The sequence below is a fragment of the Etheostoma spectabile genome, chromosome 23 (assembly GCF_008692095.1).
Source record: "Etheostoma spectabile isolate EspeVRDwgs_2016 chromosome 23, UIUC_Espe_1.0, whole genome shotgun sequence".
Taxonomy (NCBI): domain Eukaryota; kingdom Metazoa; phylum Chordata; class Actinopteri; order Perciformes; family Percidae; genus Etheostoma; species Etheostoma spectabile.
The window spans coordinates 16,684,063-16,703,658 of NC_045755.1; the positions used below are offsets into that span (position 1 = coordinate 16,684,063).

The window sequence follows — 19,596 nt, forward strand, 5'->3', positions numbered from 1 at the left end:
ACAAACACACTTGTACTGCATTCTAATAAGGTACGCTTGGGGGTTTATACATTGTAATAATGGCATTCATTTTAATAAAAGCTTTATAGATCAGCTATAACCACTTAAACAGAACAACATTTCTTGCCAGGCTTTGAAAAATCCATGAGACTGATTGAAGAGTTTGACTTCTAACCTTTTGGAAAACATCTGCACAGCATCTGGACCAGAATTTTACAACTTAATAACTTATCAACATTTTCAACTATTTCTAAACGGATTACTAAAACATAGTTAGATCACAACTAAAAACAAAGTTTATTTATAAATTACATTTTTCTTACTTTCTACTGTAATAAATCATAAGGTCTGCTGTTATAAATGTGAATAAGTTGCTAATAAAGGGGTTTCGATCTTTTTCATCTGCAGTTGTGAATGTTTAAATTAACTGTCCTTTAACACTCAACATTTGGCTCCTAAATAACAAGATTCCCAATAGAAAATTGTATGTATCTAAGGTACAAACCCCAAAAACTCAACCTGACAGTTTATTTTCAGTTTCAAGTGTTTAAAGGAAACACCATCAGTTTTGGATGGCTCATTGTAAATAAGTTCCATCCAGTGCCACCTCCATCACCACACCTCGCTCCGGGGCAAGGCCAAAAGCTGTAGATCCTAAAGTTATTTTAGAGCATCATTCACTGTCACTCGAAGGAGAGTGCTTATGGATTTTGTCAACAGAACATCGATTTTTCTCCCCTCCTTCTCTTTCTCTCTTCCCCCTCGGACCTTGGCAAGAAACCACAGCTGAATGCTGGTGAGCGAAACCCCAGAGTGTTATATAGACTGTAATATACTTTTTTGTTTTGATGGGTCTTTTTGGAGTTTTTCAGATAAAGTCTTCAAAGGACTTGGCTTATTTTTCTCTATTGGTTTGTTATCTATTTTTGATGTGTGACCACGATTGGGCTTCTTCCTTAAATCAACCATGAACTGTCTTTCATCAAACATGGATATTTTTTTTCTATTTGTTTCTTCAATATTGTATACTTTTCAGATGTGACAGTTTATATTGCCTCAGTTAGAAGTATTCCCTTTGCCGTTCAGAGTAGTAGGCACTGACAAGACCAAAAAACATACAAACATACCTAAAGTTGGATAATTTCTCTGTTATTCCTTTCTGTTAAAATGAGGGCTGGGCTACCAGGTGTTTGGTGTCTGCCAAGTAGAATGAAGGAGCAGCGATTATGACTGCTGAAGGGAGAAGTCTGTCGCAAGGTCTCATTATTTTCAGCCCATCTGGACTTTATGTTGTCTCTCCTTGACTGTGTGTGTGTGTGTGTGTGTGTGTGTGTGTGTGTGTGTGTGTGTTGTGTGTGGTGTTGTGTGTGTGTGGTGTGTGTGTGTGTGTGCGCGGTGTATAGGTGTGTGCATGTGCGTGGGCGTGCATGCACCAAGGAGCACTAACTGGTGACTGAAGTTGAGATAGGTGTCACTGTGTTTGCAGCAGGCTGTTGAGCTGAGTGTTTTGACGTCTGTAGGTGACCGAGTTGACTGCTGGAGGAAGCAGCAACTCGTATGTCAGTGCCCATCGCATCAAATTGCCTTTTCTGACATGCCATCTTAAAATTTTATTTCACTCATAGTTTTCATTTTGAAAGAGCAGGGTATCTGCAGGTCTAGAAAAGTCTTAAGAAGCATTTATTTCACTTTCCCCAATAGACTGGTAATACCTGCTTAAGGCTTGTAAAACTACAAGCTCCCCTCTTTACTAATCTGTGTATCAAATCTGTACAATTATTGTGTCTATTTATTTCCATTTGTATTAATGGTGTTTCAAATATGAAGATGTGAGATATGAAGTTAGAGATCAGGTAGGTACCATACTGGTGAAACAGTGATGGAAGTAGGTGGAAGTACTGTACTTCAGTACAAATTCAAGCTACTTTACTTGAGTATTTCCCTTTTATACAATTTAATACTTCTACTCCACCACATCCCAGAGACAAATATTGTACTTCTTACTGTACTACATTTGTCTGACAGCTTTAGTTAATTTTCAGATTACATTTTCTTTTCTGATAAATTAAGTGTTTCTTCATATATTAAGATAATTATCCTACTACTTCTTAAGCTAAATAAAGTCTTTAAAAAGCCTCTTGGATCAGCTTGAATCACCTTTTTAGAGATATATGGTTCTCACAGGACAGCAACATTATACACATACAATGATCCTATAGAATATGACGCATTGCTTTAGATTAATCTACCCAACCGTATATAAAGTAGTTCAAATGAGCACAACCTTAAACATCTACAGCAGTAAAATGCAACATACACATTACTGCAGTAGTAATATCTGATACAATAAACATCAGATACAATAGGAACAAACACGGACAGGAAACAGAAAGATTACTTTTACTTTTGATGCGTTAAATATATTTTGGTAATAATACATACTTTTAAGGTTTCAAATGCAGGACTTTTACTTGTAGTGGAGTATTTTTACAGTGTGGTATTAGTACTTTTACTTAAGTAATGGATCTGAATACTTATTCCACCACTGAACGTGTTTTATAACACAAAGTTGAATGCGTTGATGAAGTTATAAGTATGAACTTACTTATGAAAGCCCAGACTTTGTGTTCAAACATAATTCAAGTGGAAAACATTCAAAGATTAATGAATATTGTATGTCTCTCCAACCTTTCTGCTGGCAACTGAATGCACTATCAAGGGAGAGTTGGCTCTTGGTATAAACACACCACAATAAAGTGACATTGTCCAAACTAAAATAAGACATAGTTTTAGATTTGTTATTTTGGTTTCAAAACTTTATTTTTATGCTGTCGTGAATGGTTAAAAAACATACAGAAATCCTAAAACTTAGCCTCAAGGTTATAATACATGATGAGCTGTGCAAGCCGGCTCAGCCCACAAAAAACATAAGGCTCAGCTGGAAGGCATAAAAGAAATGTTTTGACAAGGATAAATATAATAAAGGAAATACCATAACTGGGATAACTGGGAAATTGTATTACTATATGACTGTGGGATCAGAGTATTTGAAATGGAAGTGACCAACTCTCTATTGTTCCAAAACGTCCTCTGGACTGAACTCTAAATGTTCAGGTTTAATTTAAGCAGTGAGATTAGGCTTTTTTGTACATGGAGCAGGTCTGCCTTTGAGAAAATTTTTTATCTAAAACTGCAGTCTGCCTGTAAAACATTTTAAGCCTTAATTCCCGACAAAAAAAGTTAAGAGTTTAAAGTTAATTTAGTAGCAGAGAGCATGTGAAAAATGTGTGCCACACGGTGAACCCATTTGCTTTTACTGCATCATTGGCTTGTCATGGTTGTGCCTCTGTTAATGCCTCTCAAGGCCATCCTGCAAAATTACCACCGCACTCAGTCCCAGCAAGCTCTGTGTTGCTGGTGATTGCCGTTAAAGTGTCAGCTCTCTGTGAATCTTTTGTTTAAATGGCAAGTGGAAAATGCCAACATCTGTTACTTCCAATAAATTGGCTAAAGCTGTTCAGTCGAGTGTTGTCCTGCCAGTCAGGACCGATTGTTGGGAATCTGGCACTTCACGATGGACCCAGGCACTGGCATAGGTGCTGATCCAGTGTGCCACCTCTGCAGGCACATTCCAGCTTTTATTTATCCCTTTGGTACAATCACTACATTTTGGAACTGCAAATGCTAATTTGGTCCAGTTCACTAAATTTTGGCTTTTACCTCAGCATGATGCAGCAACATTTTATTTTTCCCAGAAGCTTGATCTAAACTCTTTTCCCCTTTTGCTCTTTCCCCAGTGCCATCATGGGCCATTGTCTCTATTGCCTTTGTGGCTATCATTCTGGTGTTAGCATGCTGCTTCTGCATCTGCAAAAAATGGATATTCAAGAAGAAAAACAAAAAGAAGGGCAAAGACAAGGGCAAGAATGCCATCAACATGATGGACGTCAAAGACGGAGCCAAAACCGAGGTAAAGACGTTGAACTTTTGTTGCTTCAAATCCAGAAATGTATCCCTTTATAGCGCCTTTACTGCCCAATCATTTAGTTTTTGCTGGATCCTCTGTGAATGATGTTATGCTAGCAGTTAAAAAATATTAATCCAGAAATATATCTTTATATCAATTATATTCAATAGTGTTGAGTGTTTTTATGATTTTTGATGTGTTCATCATACTTTTTCTTTTAATAGTTTTAGTACTACTTATGCTGTGTCATGAAAGGTTTGATTGATTACATTTGCAGTAACTCAATCAACACATTAAGTTGTGTTTTCCCAACAGTATGAAAATAATTTCACCGCAAAAGTCTCTTTTTTTATTGCTATAGCTGCTACTGTACTGTATGTATTTGTCTTACGTATTATACCTAGTATGATATTTTACCACTTAATTAAATACATATTTCAGTCTTATTACAGGAGACTTAATTGAAGTCATTTAAATGGCTTCAGATTGAAGAGTATTTCAATCTCTCTTTTTTCTCCTACTTTTTGTTCTTGTTCTTGTGTTTCTTTTTGTCATTTAAGGACCCGCTCACATGTTAATGAGTGTGAGTAAGGTTTGCCGTGTAATAAAGTGGTATCCACCCAGAGAAATGACATCACCAAACGATAAAAAATGGGAGGGAATGTGAATATATTCTACCTTTCAACAGTACAGAACGGGAAGCAATGAAACACTGACACTTCAAATGGAGTTAGCACACTAATTGCAACAGCGGAGCTTCATTATACCGCTGTCCTTGGTGGAATCATGTACAAAGTGTGTTTAATTTAGTACAACACCTCTGCTATCAGACGTAGATCCGAATCGAAGACAGAAACCACTGACACTGTTTTCATACTTCATTACTTATTGTAAAAGAAAGCATAAATTAAGATTCAAATGCTAAAGACGCGTTTATTTTCTCATGTAACAGAGAACTGCGTTACCAACCAGCAAGGTCAATCAAATACCTACAGCACAGCACATCACTTGTGCTTGTTAGAGGAGAAGATTTTCCATTAATTTCAAATATTCTGGCTGCCTTAAAACCATCTCATTTTTATTTTGAAATAGCCATTAATCAAAATAAAAGACCTGTTATTGGTCGCCCTAATAACTAGTTGCTGAGATCGGTGAATCTGCCACTTCCAAGGCAAACGGTCATTTCTCCTGGTGTGCCCAGACTCTGGTGTGTTAACTCCTGTGTGTGGTTGTTTTAATTTGTGTTTCTTCCTTCTATGTCCTCCTTATCTGTGTTGTGTCTGATGACTGTTCGGGATGGTCACTGGCGGTAGGTTCCAAATTGATGTTGGATCTTCTTAAGCCTGCTGCTCTGATGTTTTTTTTATAGCCTCTTGACAACTTACTCCCAAATATATGTAACTACGCATACAGTACATGTATATCTGCTGTATATATGTGTGTACAACTTGCATATGCACATATATATGTATGAAAGAAACACTGGGTGCGCATTGACAAGGTTGAACGATGCTGATTTTTTTGTGCTGAGCTGAAGTCTCCTGCCTTTATGAATCTTTAATTTACATTTCAAATGAGTGGCAGCGAACAAACGTGGAATGATTGAGAGGCCCTACCTACCTAAGCAAAAGGTTCTTTTGAAAGTGGTGATGAAAAGGAAGCTTTTGACTTACAGTAGCATTCACATCTGTCAAGTCAGGTTAAACAGATGGTACCTTTTCTGAAAAACGAATGCGGAGACATTGGATTAACCTTATAACATCTTCAATCATCATCAAATATTTCTTCAATCATTTTAACCTACTCCACTTTTCTCTATAAAAAACACTCAATTCAGATTTTCTCCCAAAAGGCAGAGACCAAAGTGGCTCAGCAGAACAGTTTAAAACCAATCAGTGTTGTTCAGCCTTTTGCTTCCACATGAGCAACTTGACAAAATAATAGGGAGCAGGCCCAATATATATTACAACCCTTTTTACCAACACCTACCCACCCACCGCTGGCATGATGCTTCTAGCAACCATCAATGTAGGGGATAGCATAAAAGCTTTAGGGGTTATGTTGACAATGTGACTGTATGTCTTGAGGGCATAATCACGAGAGCACTGGTTTGTACGATAGAGAATGCTCTGCATGCCTAACGAACGAGATATCTTGGAAGGCAACTTTTGACGCTGAATGAATGACCCTGAGAGCTAGTCTTTGCCTCTTCAATCGCATGTTGGTTTTATAACAAACTCCTCCACCCCACCCCCCTTCCTCTATCCACCACCAATGCTACCACCTGCTACCCTTACCTCAGTGCAAGGCTAGCGAAAAGGAAACTTCACTTCTCACTCTCTGCCACTTCAGACTCTTCCCAGTTGATATGTGTTTTTGCCAGAGACTTGATCTGCCTGAAATAACATCAAGGGAATCGTCTTACAGTAATCTTTTCCGGAAGCATCTTCTTTCTCCTTTTTTTCTATCCTCTCTCTACCCTCATCCCCCTTCTTCTCCCCCTCTAATGCCTGCCCATCGTTCTCATCTCTGGCGACATCATTTGATCTCTCCTTTCTTTAGACTGAAACACCCAGAGATTGATAGAAAAGCATCATCAGGGGTCCAGGCCCGGGGCTTTAGTGCATCACAGAGCATGTCCTGGTGTTAACTGCTATTGTGTTTTAGTGCTTGCTCCCCCCCCCCCTGTTTTCCCCCTTATACACCATAAAACAAGTGGCAGCTTTTACAGGAGTAGGTCCACTGGCAGGACCTGGGCAGGGAACGGCTGGCTGGGTGCTAGCACCAACAAGAAACTGGCGACACTGACTCTTGGTGGGTGTCTCCTTCAGGCCTTGAAGGATGAGGAGGATGCGGAGACAGGGCTGACTGAAACGGAGCAAGAGGCAGAGCCCAAGGAGGACCAGAAACTGGGCAAATTACAATACTCCCTGGATTACAATTTCACAGAGAATACGGTAAGGCTGTGTTCTCCAAATCTCTCTGTGTGTGTCGTTGTTGCAAAGGCCCTCCTTCGTAAGTATGGTCATACCCAACTTCTAAGGGGGGTCCATCTTTTCATTTCTCCAGGGATCCAACCCAGGTTTTGCACAACATTCTCCTTTTGTTGCGTTACCATTGCTGTAAACACAGTTTGCTCACTGAAGCTTGAGAGCAATCTCACAGGGATATCATGGTGGTTGAGTTTCTGCATACGCAACTGAGCCATGTGAAAAGATACAGTACACTATTGGGACTTAGTTCGCCTCTGAATTTGTTTCTTTCTTTCTGCTTGATTGAAAACAGCCCCTGCAGATACCCATCTGCTTTATTTTTTCCAGCGGCTGAGTTTTAAAAAAGCAGAATGAGGAAGCACATCAGCTTCCTGGCGCCAGATGTTGTGTGACAGATAATAGACACGGTGCGTGAACAAAACGCTGTCCCTCACTGTGCTAGCTAACTCCCCATTATAAACAGAACTGACAGCCGGAGATTAGACAGCAACACTGCTCCTATACACACCAAGTCACAAACTGGCAAAGGTACATCTCCCATCAGCTTATCTACACAACAATAAAACTTTGATCGGTACAATAATGTTCTAATGCAGTTTGTGTCCCCTTTCAGTAACCCTTGCAATATTCATCAATACACAGAGTCAATAATTATGCTAATACAATTCAACACCATCAATCAACTAGGCCCCTATTTCTTTTAGAGACAAAATGACAAAATATTTTTTATTTTATGATAGGGGATATTATGTGGACAGCGTTTTACCGAGGGATCTTTTAATGTAGTAGGAGGCAGTGGCAGGTCTCTATATAAGGTTCTTGATTACACTGGTAATAGGATCCACAGTGGACAGACAGTTTTCACACTTTGTGACAGTGACCTGCGAGAAGCCGCACACGGCTCATTACACGAGGTTCACAGCAGACAGAACTAAAAACCTGGGGAGGCAGCCACTCAATTGACCCACTTTCAGCTCAGTGACAAACAGTCCAGAGGCACAGTGGCCTTCAGGAAATGTTGTTTTTAATCCTGAGGTGTTGAGGCCCATGCAATCAATGCGCGCAACACACACTGACACACGTGATTGGTTTAATGTCTTGGCTGTGGGTTTCTTTATAGAGTAGAAGGCTGTGTGTGACATTTCTTTTTTACTGAATACATGGCAGCTGTTGAAAAAGAGATGATATTGTGGAGAACAATGATTGGGATCATTTACAGTTAGAGATGATATCTGATCACCATTGAAGCATGAAGATCATACTTTTGTTTTGTTCAAACCTAATCTCCCTGGAAATCACGTTCATACGGGATGATTCTACACCGCACGATTTAAGACCAGAGTATGCTCGATATGTAATGCTCAATGTGTGGTCCAACCTTGACTAAAGTGTGTATCTTTGCCTTAAGGGGACATTCAAAGTGACAAAATTAGTCCATAACATTTTGGTGCCAGTACACAAAGTTGTATGCCCTTTATATTGTGAAGTTGGGGTGATTAAGGCGTCTAACATTATCTGCTGCTAGTCTCGTTTTTATGAATGTAGTTTGGACAGAATTCACTAATTTTTACAAATGAGACTCCAAATGATGGGCTAAGAGGTTTGCAAAGATTTTTAAATCAGACTTAAGCAGGCTCAGAAGTCAAACTACAGAGTTGGAGCGTTCTGTAGCTCTTTTTAAAGAGTAAGGAAATTAAGGATTTGTTAACATACCTTGAGAATTCTCCCTTTTTAATAGAGAAGTTAATCATGTAAAGAAGGAATGGGCTTAGCTGTTCCCCTCAAATTTGCATAGAATTCAGGGGGGATTCCATCAAAGCCCGGTGATTTTCCCTTTTAAATATTCTGTACTGCCACCCTTAATTCCTCTATAGTAATCAATACCATTTGTCCAAGTTAGCTGGTTCTTCTACTGATAGCTGAGGCAAGTCAAGCTGATTCAACCAGCTGTCACAGTGGGATTTATCCAAAGTAATCTCAGTTTCATACAGATTGGAATAGAAACTCTGAAAGGATTTATTTATTTTGACAAGGTCAGTTCTAATAATACCATCTGAAAATTTAATAGCGGGAATATCTGCAAAATAGTCACTGGACCTTAATCTCATAGCAAGAAGGTGACTAGGTCTAGCACCCTGAAAGTACTAATGCTGCCTCGTTCTATGAATTAGAATTCAGATTTCTGTTTCAGAATGTTGTTCATCTCTTTCTTGACTAGTGATCGTTCTAAAGCTATTTGCTCAGTAAAATTAGTTTGCAACAATGAGTCTAATCTGGTGAATTCAGTTTCGAGGTTTTGTAGTTGAAGTGACGTAGCTTTGACGGTAGTGCTCCTAATGAAACCTTTTATCGCTTCCCACAATTTCCTGGGGTCTTCTACAGAGCCGACATTAATGTCTGCAAATATCTGGAATTCTGCTATGAACTAAGTGATATAGGATTCATTATTCAGCAAAGAAGTATTAAAGCGCCATCTAACAGCACGTTAAGACTGATGGTCTAGGGTGGTGGCAGAGAGAACTCCCTTATTGTCGGAGAGTACCATTGGGAGTTATACTGCTTTATCAATTAAATTAAATAATTGAGGGGATGAAATCTACCTGAGAAGAAGGAATGATCCTGACAGGTAGGATTAACTACACGCCAAATATAAATATGCCCCAAGCTGCTCGCAAATGATTTCAAAGCATTTGTGGTGCATAGTTTACACTCAAAGTCGGTCAGTGATCAAATTATGGACCCGGGGCAGCATAAAGGAATAGCGGCCCATAATTACCTGGTTGCAGCAGCAATTGGTTCATTGGGGAGGAGACAATAGCCTAGTAGTGACCTAGATAACCTGCAGCCTGTATTAAACAAGAGAGAGATGCCATACAAAAATAGTTTCTGTAATCATATCAGATAACAGTGCAATACAATTTAGACACATTAAGAGATTAAGACAAGCTAAAGGCCCATGTTCATCAGGCAGTTATTTTAATCCTAGTCTTCTTCCTCTGTGTTTTCCGTGGTAGAATACGAGGCACTGGCCTGTAAAGCCTGGCCATGGCTGTCAAGACACTTGAGTTGTTTTCCATGGTAGCTTTTAGATGGTTCACGTCAGATCTGAGCCAAGGCTTGCAGCCAGAGATGCTAGCTGAGCATGAATAGCAGTTAGCTTCTCATCTTTGAGAAGCGTGGTTCAAAGTAGCATTTCTGCTTCTCCAGCAGTGCCTCTGCAATGGCATCAGTATCACTGTGTTGTGCTCTGCCCTTGTTTGCCATTCTGTTTTAAGTAATTCTGACGAGCACACAGTGGTAAAATATTGAAGTTGGAACCATATTGCAACTATTTGGCAGGGTTGGGTCAGGAGCTACGCTCAAAGATGCCATCTTCGTCCAGCCGATCACGTGACTCCAACTATCTTCTTTCTTTAACAAGTTTTGATCACTTAACCTTAGATGTATAACTCAATGAGATATTTATAGTTAACAGTCAACTATGTTGTAATTTAATGTCATCTGTAGGGTTTTGCGGGGTCATCCAATATAAGTCTGGCTGTCTGGTGATATAGTCGGGAAATGATATTCAGTATCTAACTTCTAATTTAGGGATGATATGATAAGATATGATATGTCTCTGATATGTCAAAGGTGAAGCAGGAAATCCCAAATGGCCTGTTTAGTAGACGTGCTTGTGGAGCTGTGGGAACTATAGCTGTTTTCTCATACGAGACATTGTCTGGAGTTGCCTGTTCACACAAACAACAGGAGATTGTCTGTGTCAGACAAATTCTCATTTGCTGGAAAGACGTTTGGTTTTGGTTATGTGACTTTTTGGTAAACTGTCACCAATTAGCCGTACATATTTGACACACCAATTTATCTAAACATTTGAAAACACACTTCATTTAAGATCCTGCCATAAGCACTTTTAAATAATATAATATTGAGATTGCAAAAGAGACATTACCTTTATGAGAGATCTGTTGGTAAATGTTCCACCCTGCCAAGAAAAAAGGGAAACACTGGTTTGTGTGTACAGAGACTTAGACAAGAGTGTGAAAAGACGTGCAGAGATTAATGTCAGGTCCTCAAAGGCAAAGAGTCTCAGCTTTGTTTTTGTCTGTTAACCACCACAAATCGCTGGTGCCCCTGGTGTTGATGACTCTGGGTTTATACACTAATGAGAAGAAAAGATTTAGTAAAAGATCCAAATCACTCAGGGAGCAATGATGCGACTACATCAGACAAATACACAGCAAATGAACCACAAAGAGCCCCCTCAGCACAGCAGGAAGAGAATTATAATGTCATTCCCACTTTCAACATCATTACCATATTCATTGCTCTTTTTGCAGGTCAAGAGGAAGCCTCTTGCATTGTGTCCATTCCAGAGTATATGAATACTTATTGAGAAGAGATGAATTTCAAAAAAATAATAATTATATTTCTATTTATTTATAGTTGCTGCTGTGACACTATAATTTCCCATTTTATTGGGATCAATAAATATCTATCTATCATTTATCTATCTATTATTTATTTCAGAATTTCCATGAGACAGCCAATTTTTGAAATAACATAGCTGCTTCTGTAAATATTAGGAAAGGGACTAATGGTCGTCTTTGGAAGTGTGTGTATGAGCAGTGGTGGAATGTAACTAAGTACATTTACCCAACTACTGTACTTAATTTCAAATTAAAGGTACTTTATTTGAGTATTTCCATGTTATGCAACTTTATATGTCTACGCCACCATATCTCAGTGGAAAGTATAGTACTTTTAACTCCACTACGCGTGTCTAGCAGCTTAAATTACTTTTTAGATTAGTTTTTCACCTTCCTGTCCAGTGAAAATCCTGTATCTCCAGATGTGTTGATGTTGAATGCTTGTGATACACTGAAGGAGGAAGTACTGCTCTATGTGCCAAGAAAATTCTCCTATTTCTTAAGCTAAATAAACCATTTAAAAAGCCTATTGGGTGCTGGAAAATGCATCGTCACAAAGCTGAAAACAGGGCTGTTTATCTATCACCATGAAAAGTTCTTTTTTTAGAGATATGTGATTATCACAGGACAGCAACGCTACAAACATATGATGAACTTATAGAAATAAGGCACTGCTGTAGATTAAACCACCCAACCGTGTATATAAAGGAGTTAGATCAGCACAACCTTAAACATCCAATGTAGTAAAATTCAACATACACATTAATGTAGCATTAAAATGAATCCAGAAAAAGAAATAAAAAGGAACATTTTACTGCATAATGAGTACTTTTACTTTTGATACTTTAAATGTAGCTGATAATACTTTTACTTAAGGTGTTGAATGCATGTAGTGGAGTATTTTCAAAATTGCGAATTGGTACTTTTACTTAAGTAAATTATCTGAATACTTGTTCCACCACTGTGTACGTGTGTGTGTGTGTGTGTGAAGTGCTCACAGTAGAGCCATGATGCATTTGGGACAAAGCCGTCCAAGATGAGCTGCCAAGGGCTCACCATCCTGTCCTCATTCTGATCAGTGTGCTGCTCACTGGACTGAAGAGTAACACACAAACAGAGGGGGCTGAATACCGGCAGCCCTCTGCCTGAGTGCTTAGTTAAACAGAAACACCCACACAGATGTGCAAACACACAGCCATAGGTTTTTTTTAAATTTAGTTTAGCTCTCAAAGGTGGAATGGTCAATGGTCAATATAATACTTAGTTATTGCTGAAGTACTAAATTATTTGATTACTTGTGAAGTAAGAGGATCCATTGACTCTGTAAGGATTTTCTCCCCATTGTTATTGTTCTGCTAAAATTTACTTCTAAATTATATATATATAAATTATATATATTATATATATCCTTTGGTGTAAAACAGGGGTGTCAAACTCATTGTAGTTTATTGCCATTCACCAGTAAACCACTCCAGAAAGATCAGAAACTTTATCTGCCACAGAGTTTCTTGTCAGCTTGATGTTGGCAAACGCAAGTTGCTTCTGCTACAACAGCGTTTTAAGGCCATTGTAGGAAAAGAAATAATGTTACGGACAAGGGAGAGAGGGGTAATATTCTGAGAAAAAACTAGAATTTCTAAGATTAAAGTAAAACATTTACAGACAAAGAACTTGAATATTCTCTGAGATTAAAGTGGTAAAGTTGGAATTGATTACTACTCTACAATTTTCACACTTGGCAATGTCATCAAGTGAGCCTGATTGAACCTTTTGGCAGGCTGTTTGACACCCCTGATGTGATCTCTCAGTGTGAATTTGTCAAAATTCTGTCACAGTAATGTTTTATATATTAAAATTGAAAAAGAATGATAAGGACTGTTTGGTGACACGTACGTTTGTAGATTGAAGATGTCACCTTGGACTTACAGAATGTGGGATGGATGTTTTCTCTTGAGAAGTTGATCATTTAGTTGATGTAAAAAGCACTGGCTACAATATGCAAATTACACACAGTGTATACAAGAAATAAAGCAGTTTAAATGAAATGGTAGCAGTTGGAAAATTACCATGTAACACCATATTACTCAGTTATTGTAATGAAAGCTACTTTAAAAAAGTCTTTTACTTAACCCAATTTTAAGAAAATTAAGGCTAAGTGAATCTAGGCATAGCTCAGGAGACTCACAGTTGGGGACTAAATGAAATTTGAGAAAAGATATGAATATTTTTACTTTCAGCTGTGTTCTCTGCTTGGTTTGATTTTAAGCAAAGGTGTTGAGTTGGGGTTGTAAACGTCAACCATAGTTTTTTTTTTTTTATCCAGGTTAGTCAATTGAGAACAAATTCTCATTTGCAATGACGACGTGTCATATTCACATAGTTACATATTCATACCTGGAAGATGCCTATTACAACCACAGTCTGATCTGCTGGCCACTAAGCAGCTCCACTGGAACGGTTGAGGTTAAGGGCCTTGCTCAAGGGCACATCAGTGGTGGTGATGATGGAGGGACAAGCGCTGCTCTTTCACTTTCCCCACCCAGATTTTATTTATTTTTTTAACCTCGCTTCTTTAACTTTTAGGCTATCACTGCCTAAAGATATAATCAGCTGAAGCAGAAAATGACATATCAACATTTCCAACCACTTAACGTTCTTCTTATCTCTTTTCTGAAGGACCAGTGCCTCTCCAGTAAAAATTAGCCTTGTTTCTACCAAGCAGTCCAGTTCAGTTCAGTTTGTTACACATTAGACAGTTTTTTTTTGCATTTTCATTGTCAAAAGTTGTGGATGATACCATTATGGCTCCATTCCGTCCTGTTTTTTTGGTGCCCCTCTGATGAGGTATCTAGCACTCTGATCCGCTACTAAAAGTAGAAACTTGAAGCACTGGAGTTCGCTATTGGTGCAGCCGTTCCTCTGCATCTTTGGGGAGAAGGAAATACAGTGAGACCTCGAGCATTTAGAATTTCTTAGCATGTCCACAATAACAACCCCACCTATACCTATTTAAGAGAACCATCTGCAGTAGAAACCCAAAACTGATCTAGTTTTTAGGTACATGTCTGTATGGGTTACCTACGGTTCTAAAGGTACTCTACCCAAAGGGTTTGATGGAAATTCAGCTATGGTGTGACATGCTGTGTCTGCCACAGACTGTGCTGATGGATGGGATGGAAATCTGTAGGACAGCATGCAAGGATGATTTGCTACACTCCAAATCCAAGTGCCACTTCACAGCACTTCAGTGCAAAACACGATTACAGTTAGACCCAAGTAAATGACAGCAAGAATAATTGTAAATCTTGTATTTACCCTCTGAGGTATGTAAAGTGATCTCGATAAGCTACACGCAGATGTGCAATCATCAAATGATATTTATGTCAAAGGGGTCCGTTGAAATCATGAAAGAATCTCATTTCAGTGGTTGCAGTGCATTTTCAAGGTAATGTCAAGAAAATGTTGTGCATAACCTGAGGAGAAGTTTATTAATCAAGGACAATCCATACCTTCCATAATGTTCTAGTCTTGTGTTCACTGTTGTTGTGTGTGTGTGTGTGTGTGTGTGTGTGTGTGTGTGTGTGTGTGTGTGTGTGTGTGTGTGTGTGTGTGTGTCTATGTGTCCGTGTGTGTCCGTGTGTCTGTATGTCTGTGTGGTACATTTATACATGTAGAATCCATCTAATGAAGACCTTTCCCGACTGGAATCTCACCACCATTCAATGCAAATCTGTACATACAGTAGTACTGAGATACTGTATAATATGGGAAATGGTTACCATTAACCTGTGCCATACACATGCTTAATGACAGCACTCTAGTGTGGATGTTGGTACTCAAACACAGAGATTAAAGGCCCAGTGTGTAACGTGTTTAGTGGTTTATTATCAAAATTGGTATTGCCTATTCACAAACTTGTCCTTTTCATAAATATTTACCACAACCATGGATTCCAAGTATTTCTTTTGGCTTTAAATTTCACATTTGCATTCGCATGAACTGGGGTAGATGTTCCATATTCATGCACCATCTTGAAATACGTTAGCCGGTAAGGGACATACAGGACTTAGTGCTTCGCCTTTTGCGTTTTCGCTTTCATATGATAAACTCACAGGTGCTGCTAATGCTGCTGATGGGTATTGCCGCTTACCGCAAGTTTAAAGAAGGAAACATGGAGGACCACACGTATTACAAAAACCAAATTTCAGGAATAGGAGTCTTCTTCTTTGCCCAGAAAAAGAAAAAGGATACTGAAAAGAGCATGAGACCGGCTTTTTTAAACATGAAGGCTAAACTTGTTGTAATACATACTTTGAAATGCGTGGTGCAAGAGAGTTGATTGCAATATGTGAGAAATTCCCACACATTGGAGCTTTAAGAACAGTCACTTGAGGTACATTTAGCTCCTTGGAGTATAAGTTATGTAAACAGACAGTTTGTCAGGGGAAGAGTTGCTCTGAAGGCAGAAATAAGCTCATTAGTCAAATTAAACGTGAAGCTTATGTGTGGAAGCAAATAGCCGGAGTTTTTAAATCTGAAGCACTGGATGGAAGCCAATTACCTTAAGAAGCAAAGATGGAACTGAGATTAAAATAAAAACATCAATGACAAAGACTTTGGCCCATTCATCGAGACCAGGGCATGAACCTACAAGCTCTGCAGGCTCACTTACTAACCTATTTAAATCTAAAGCTAAACTACATATTTACATGTAGGGCTGGGCAATATGACGATATATATTGTATATACATGTATTTTTCTATATTGTATATCATAACTGCATTAAGCCAATATTTGTCATTTGGACAATGTTTTACATTCTGATTATTTTGTCTCTGTCTGTTCATTTTGCACTAGTTCTTAATAAAAATTAGAAAATTCTTTTCATTTGTCACGTATTTAATTCACACAGATCAAAATATAAAATTACCTATATTGGGATAGATTTTGGCCATATTGCCCAGTCATATTTACATGCTGGAAGGTCTGCCAGGCTAATTGTGGTAATTTGCCTTATGGCGATAACCAACTGGAGCTAATTGTCATTGTTTCCTCCTTTTCTTTTATATACCACTGTGTCACCGGAAGCCCAACATAGTAAACTGCAGCTCCTGACAGCTGTAGAGCTCCATGGCTTAGCGCCCTGGTCAGCCTCCAGATTTGTGCTTGATGGCTGCCTGATAGGAAGTTGATTGACTGACTAGCTGGGCCTCGTAAGAGGCCTTTGAGTAGAGACTCTGACTGGCAGGTCAATCAGCCTCCGGGGCCCCCCGTATTGTGGTTATCAATTATCCCCCTTACGTGAAGAGAAACAGTCCTCTCTTTCCTACTCTGACACATCCTAACCTTTACAGACTCTTCAGCTGCTGTCAGCTGCTGCAGACATAACCTTCTAATATCGCTGCCATATCCCAGAAAAAATATGAGTCATCTATAAGCCACAATTATGAATGATTGATTGGTAGTGATATCAAAATACAAGACGGGAGACCTTTCATCAACCAGTATATGGTTCTTTGTAAAGATGGTGGGATGAAGGTGTACGGTTTGATTATTTGGATTGGTGGACAGTTTGATATGCTGTCCTTCACTTTTCTACTTGTTGTTCCTCTTTTAGCTCATGGTGGGGATCATCCAGGCCGCAGAGCTACCTGCTATGGACATGGGTGGTACATCTGACCCATACGTAAAGGTCTACCTGCTGCCGGACAAGAAGAAGAAGTTTGAGACCAAGGTCCACAGGAAGACCTTGAATCCTGTCTTCAATGAGCAGTTCACTTTTAAGGTACAACCTCACAAATTTCATTTGAAAGTCCCTTTTTGGTGGCTGGAAATCTTTTGGTTCCACTGACAATTTGCATGCAGCCATGAAGGCTGGAAAGGTGTGGAGACAGTAACCAGCTGGCACATTAACAAGTTCCTGACAGAATATATCTCTCTCTCACACACACAAACACACACACACACACACACACTTCACACTCAAATTCACACACTGAGGCTCAATGTGATTGGGATTAACACAGGCAGATGCACCGCTACACCCTAGCCTTGCCGCTGCCATAATAGAGGCTTGGCTGCTGCTCAGCAGTGAGTAAAGTTTTGTTTTTCACCCGCCAGTAAAAGAGCGCAGGTGTTTGGTGTTATGCATAACGTGATGTGATCTTCATCTCAATACAAGGTTTATTTTTGTTGTGGTTTTTTTTTTGGTAACATTTAATTCCAAATCAAAAACAGGACAGGTGATTATAAGTACTGTCAAGAAAAAGAGATGATTTTATGAGATAATGTTAAGGTCACCCCAGGGAGTCTTATCATTCCCTTTCTCTCTTTCTTCTTCTTTTTTGTAACAAGCCATTTTCCATTTAATAAGTTTTGTCCCAAAATTGAACGCAATCAGGGATCACAAGTACCCACCAGTCTTTTACCCATCCCAGGTTGCATGCCTGATAACACTGTCTGTCAGGGCGGGGGCTGAAAGAGTAGGGATTGATTTGCAGACAGAATCACCCACTACATTACCATCCACATCCAAAAGCACATAAACACACCTGACTCTTCAGCTTGGCATTTAATTAACTTTAGAAACATCACAAACTCTTCTGTTAAAGTTCAGGACTGACTATATTAAATTAAATTTATGATGTATAATGTAATCTAAAATGTGCGTAAGTTTATTTTGAGTATGTAGTTAGTAGTTATTAGTTAGTTAGTAGTTTGAGTATTGGCAATGTATTCAGTACTCTGTAATGGAATACGTTTTAAAAGTAACCCTCCCAACACAGAGCTCATAGACTCAGTGGACTGATATGTAGAAGAAAAGAGGATTTACTTCCTAAAAGCCCCTATTGATAATATCGTGTTAACTTCAGCTTTTGACGACATGCTTACTAGCTAATGCTGAGGCAATCTTTTGTCATATCAGTAGTCGTTTTTCCATCCTGATAACACACTGGGCCTCTAAATAGGAGTCAGGGGCAGCAGCAGAGGAGTATAGTCAAGAGCTAACAGGCCACAGTTAGCAAAAAATGGCTCACTTATGTCGTTTATTTCTGCTATGTGCAACATTGTCTATATTTAGACAAGCTCCAACTGTCTGTATAAACTTCTGCTATTACTGTTAAAATTAATTATAAATGGTGAGCCATTTAAGTAGTTGTTGTGAACACTGTATATATGCTAGTTGCCATCAATTAGACAGTATGGCTGTTTTCAGCCCTTTTTGACCTGATTCTGTTCCTGTGGACATGTTCATCCTCCTCAGGTCCCCTACGTGGAGCTCGGTGGAAAGACACTGGTAATGACGGTTTACGATTTTGACCGCTTCTCCAAACACGATGCCATCGGCGACATCAAGGTGCCCATGAACAAGGTGGACTTCAGCCACGTAACAGAGGAGTGGCGGGATCTGATTTGCGCTGAAAAGGAGGAGGTAAGACTTTTAAAACCTCTGTGGGCGGACACACATGCCAAACATTAAATCACTACCTCAAAATGGGAAATGAGTAGGTTTGAATTAATTCTGTGACATCTGTCTAATGTGTCATAGCTCAAATTTGTACGTCTGGTAGCTGCTGTTTCAATAATAACAGTATGTTTTATTGGTGTTTGCATAAGTGAAATCACAATGCGCTTGAACCACAAATGTGATGCCGTGGCTGTAGTAATCCATTGCTCCTGAAAATGTCGCTTAATCAGATGTCCACACTTCCCCTTCAATTAATAGAAGTGTGACTTTGCAGGCAGCAGTTCAGGAGATTCAATTTTCATGGGAAATGTCATGGCATATAGCACATGTTACCAGGGGAACCTCATTTTTAGCATTACAGTAGTTTGATTTAAAGGTTAATTATAGCAGTGTTGAATGGCTGCTGGTGTTGTTAAAGTTGAAGGGCATCACTACTGCTTAGCGCGTGGTCGCACAGCTGCACCCGGCAATTTTACGCAAGGCTTGAGACACTGGAGCGATGCGTTGCAGTGTTCAAGAGGTGGAGAGAAGTTGAGGAGGCAGACCATGGAAATTCATCCATTTTTAGAGTAGGTCTAAATAGATAATTTAGATATTTTGTGTGGGGTTGTATAAGGCACTTAACCATAGCCAACTAGTCTATATCCACAACGTTCCACTTCCGGGATTCCAGTAGATGTTAGCTATGATAGCTGACGTTAGCAGTTACATCACTTACGTTAACTTTAACCAGCCTGG

At 39.1% G+C, this 19,596-nt stretch overlaps 1 protein-coding gene and 1 long non-coding RNA gene across 5 annotated transcripts in view; one reads left to right on the forward strand and one right to left on the reverse strand.

Moving 5' to 3' along the window:
• syt1a (synaptotagmin Ia) overlaps window positions 1–19,596 on the forward strand; it is a 186,634-nt gene that overhangs the window by 146,991 nt on the left and 20,047 nt on the right. For 3 of the 4 annotated variants that reach the window (XM_032505589.1, XM_032505591.1, XM_032505590.1), the window contains 4 exons: window positions 3,798–3,970; window positions 6,799–6,924; window positions 17,008–17,175; window positions 18,655–18,822. In XM_032505589.1, the coding sequence (XP_032361480.1) occupies window positions 3,798–3,970; window positions 6,799–6,924; window positions 17,008–17,175; window positions 18,655–18,822 (635 nt within the window). The remainder of the gene's footprint in view (window positions 1–3,797; window positions 3,971–6,798; window positions 6,925–17,007; window positions 17,176–18,654; window positions 18,823–19,596) is intronic. The other variant, XM_032505592.1, reaches the window with a different exon arrangement.
• Window positions 12,870–13,107, reverse strand: LOC116673327 (uncharacterized). Its single transcript, XR_004327818.1, has 2 exons — window positions 13,062–13,107; window positions 12,870–13,017 (listed from the first exon to the last, which is right to left on the reverse strand). It is a non-coding gene; the product is annotated as an uncharacterized LOC116673327 (long non-coding RNA).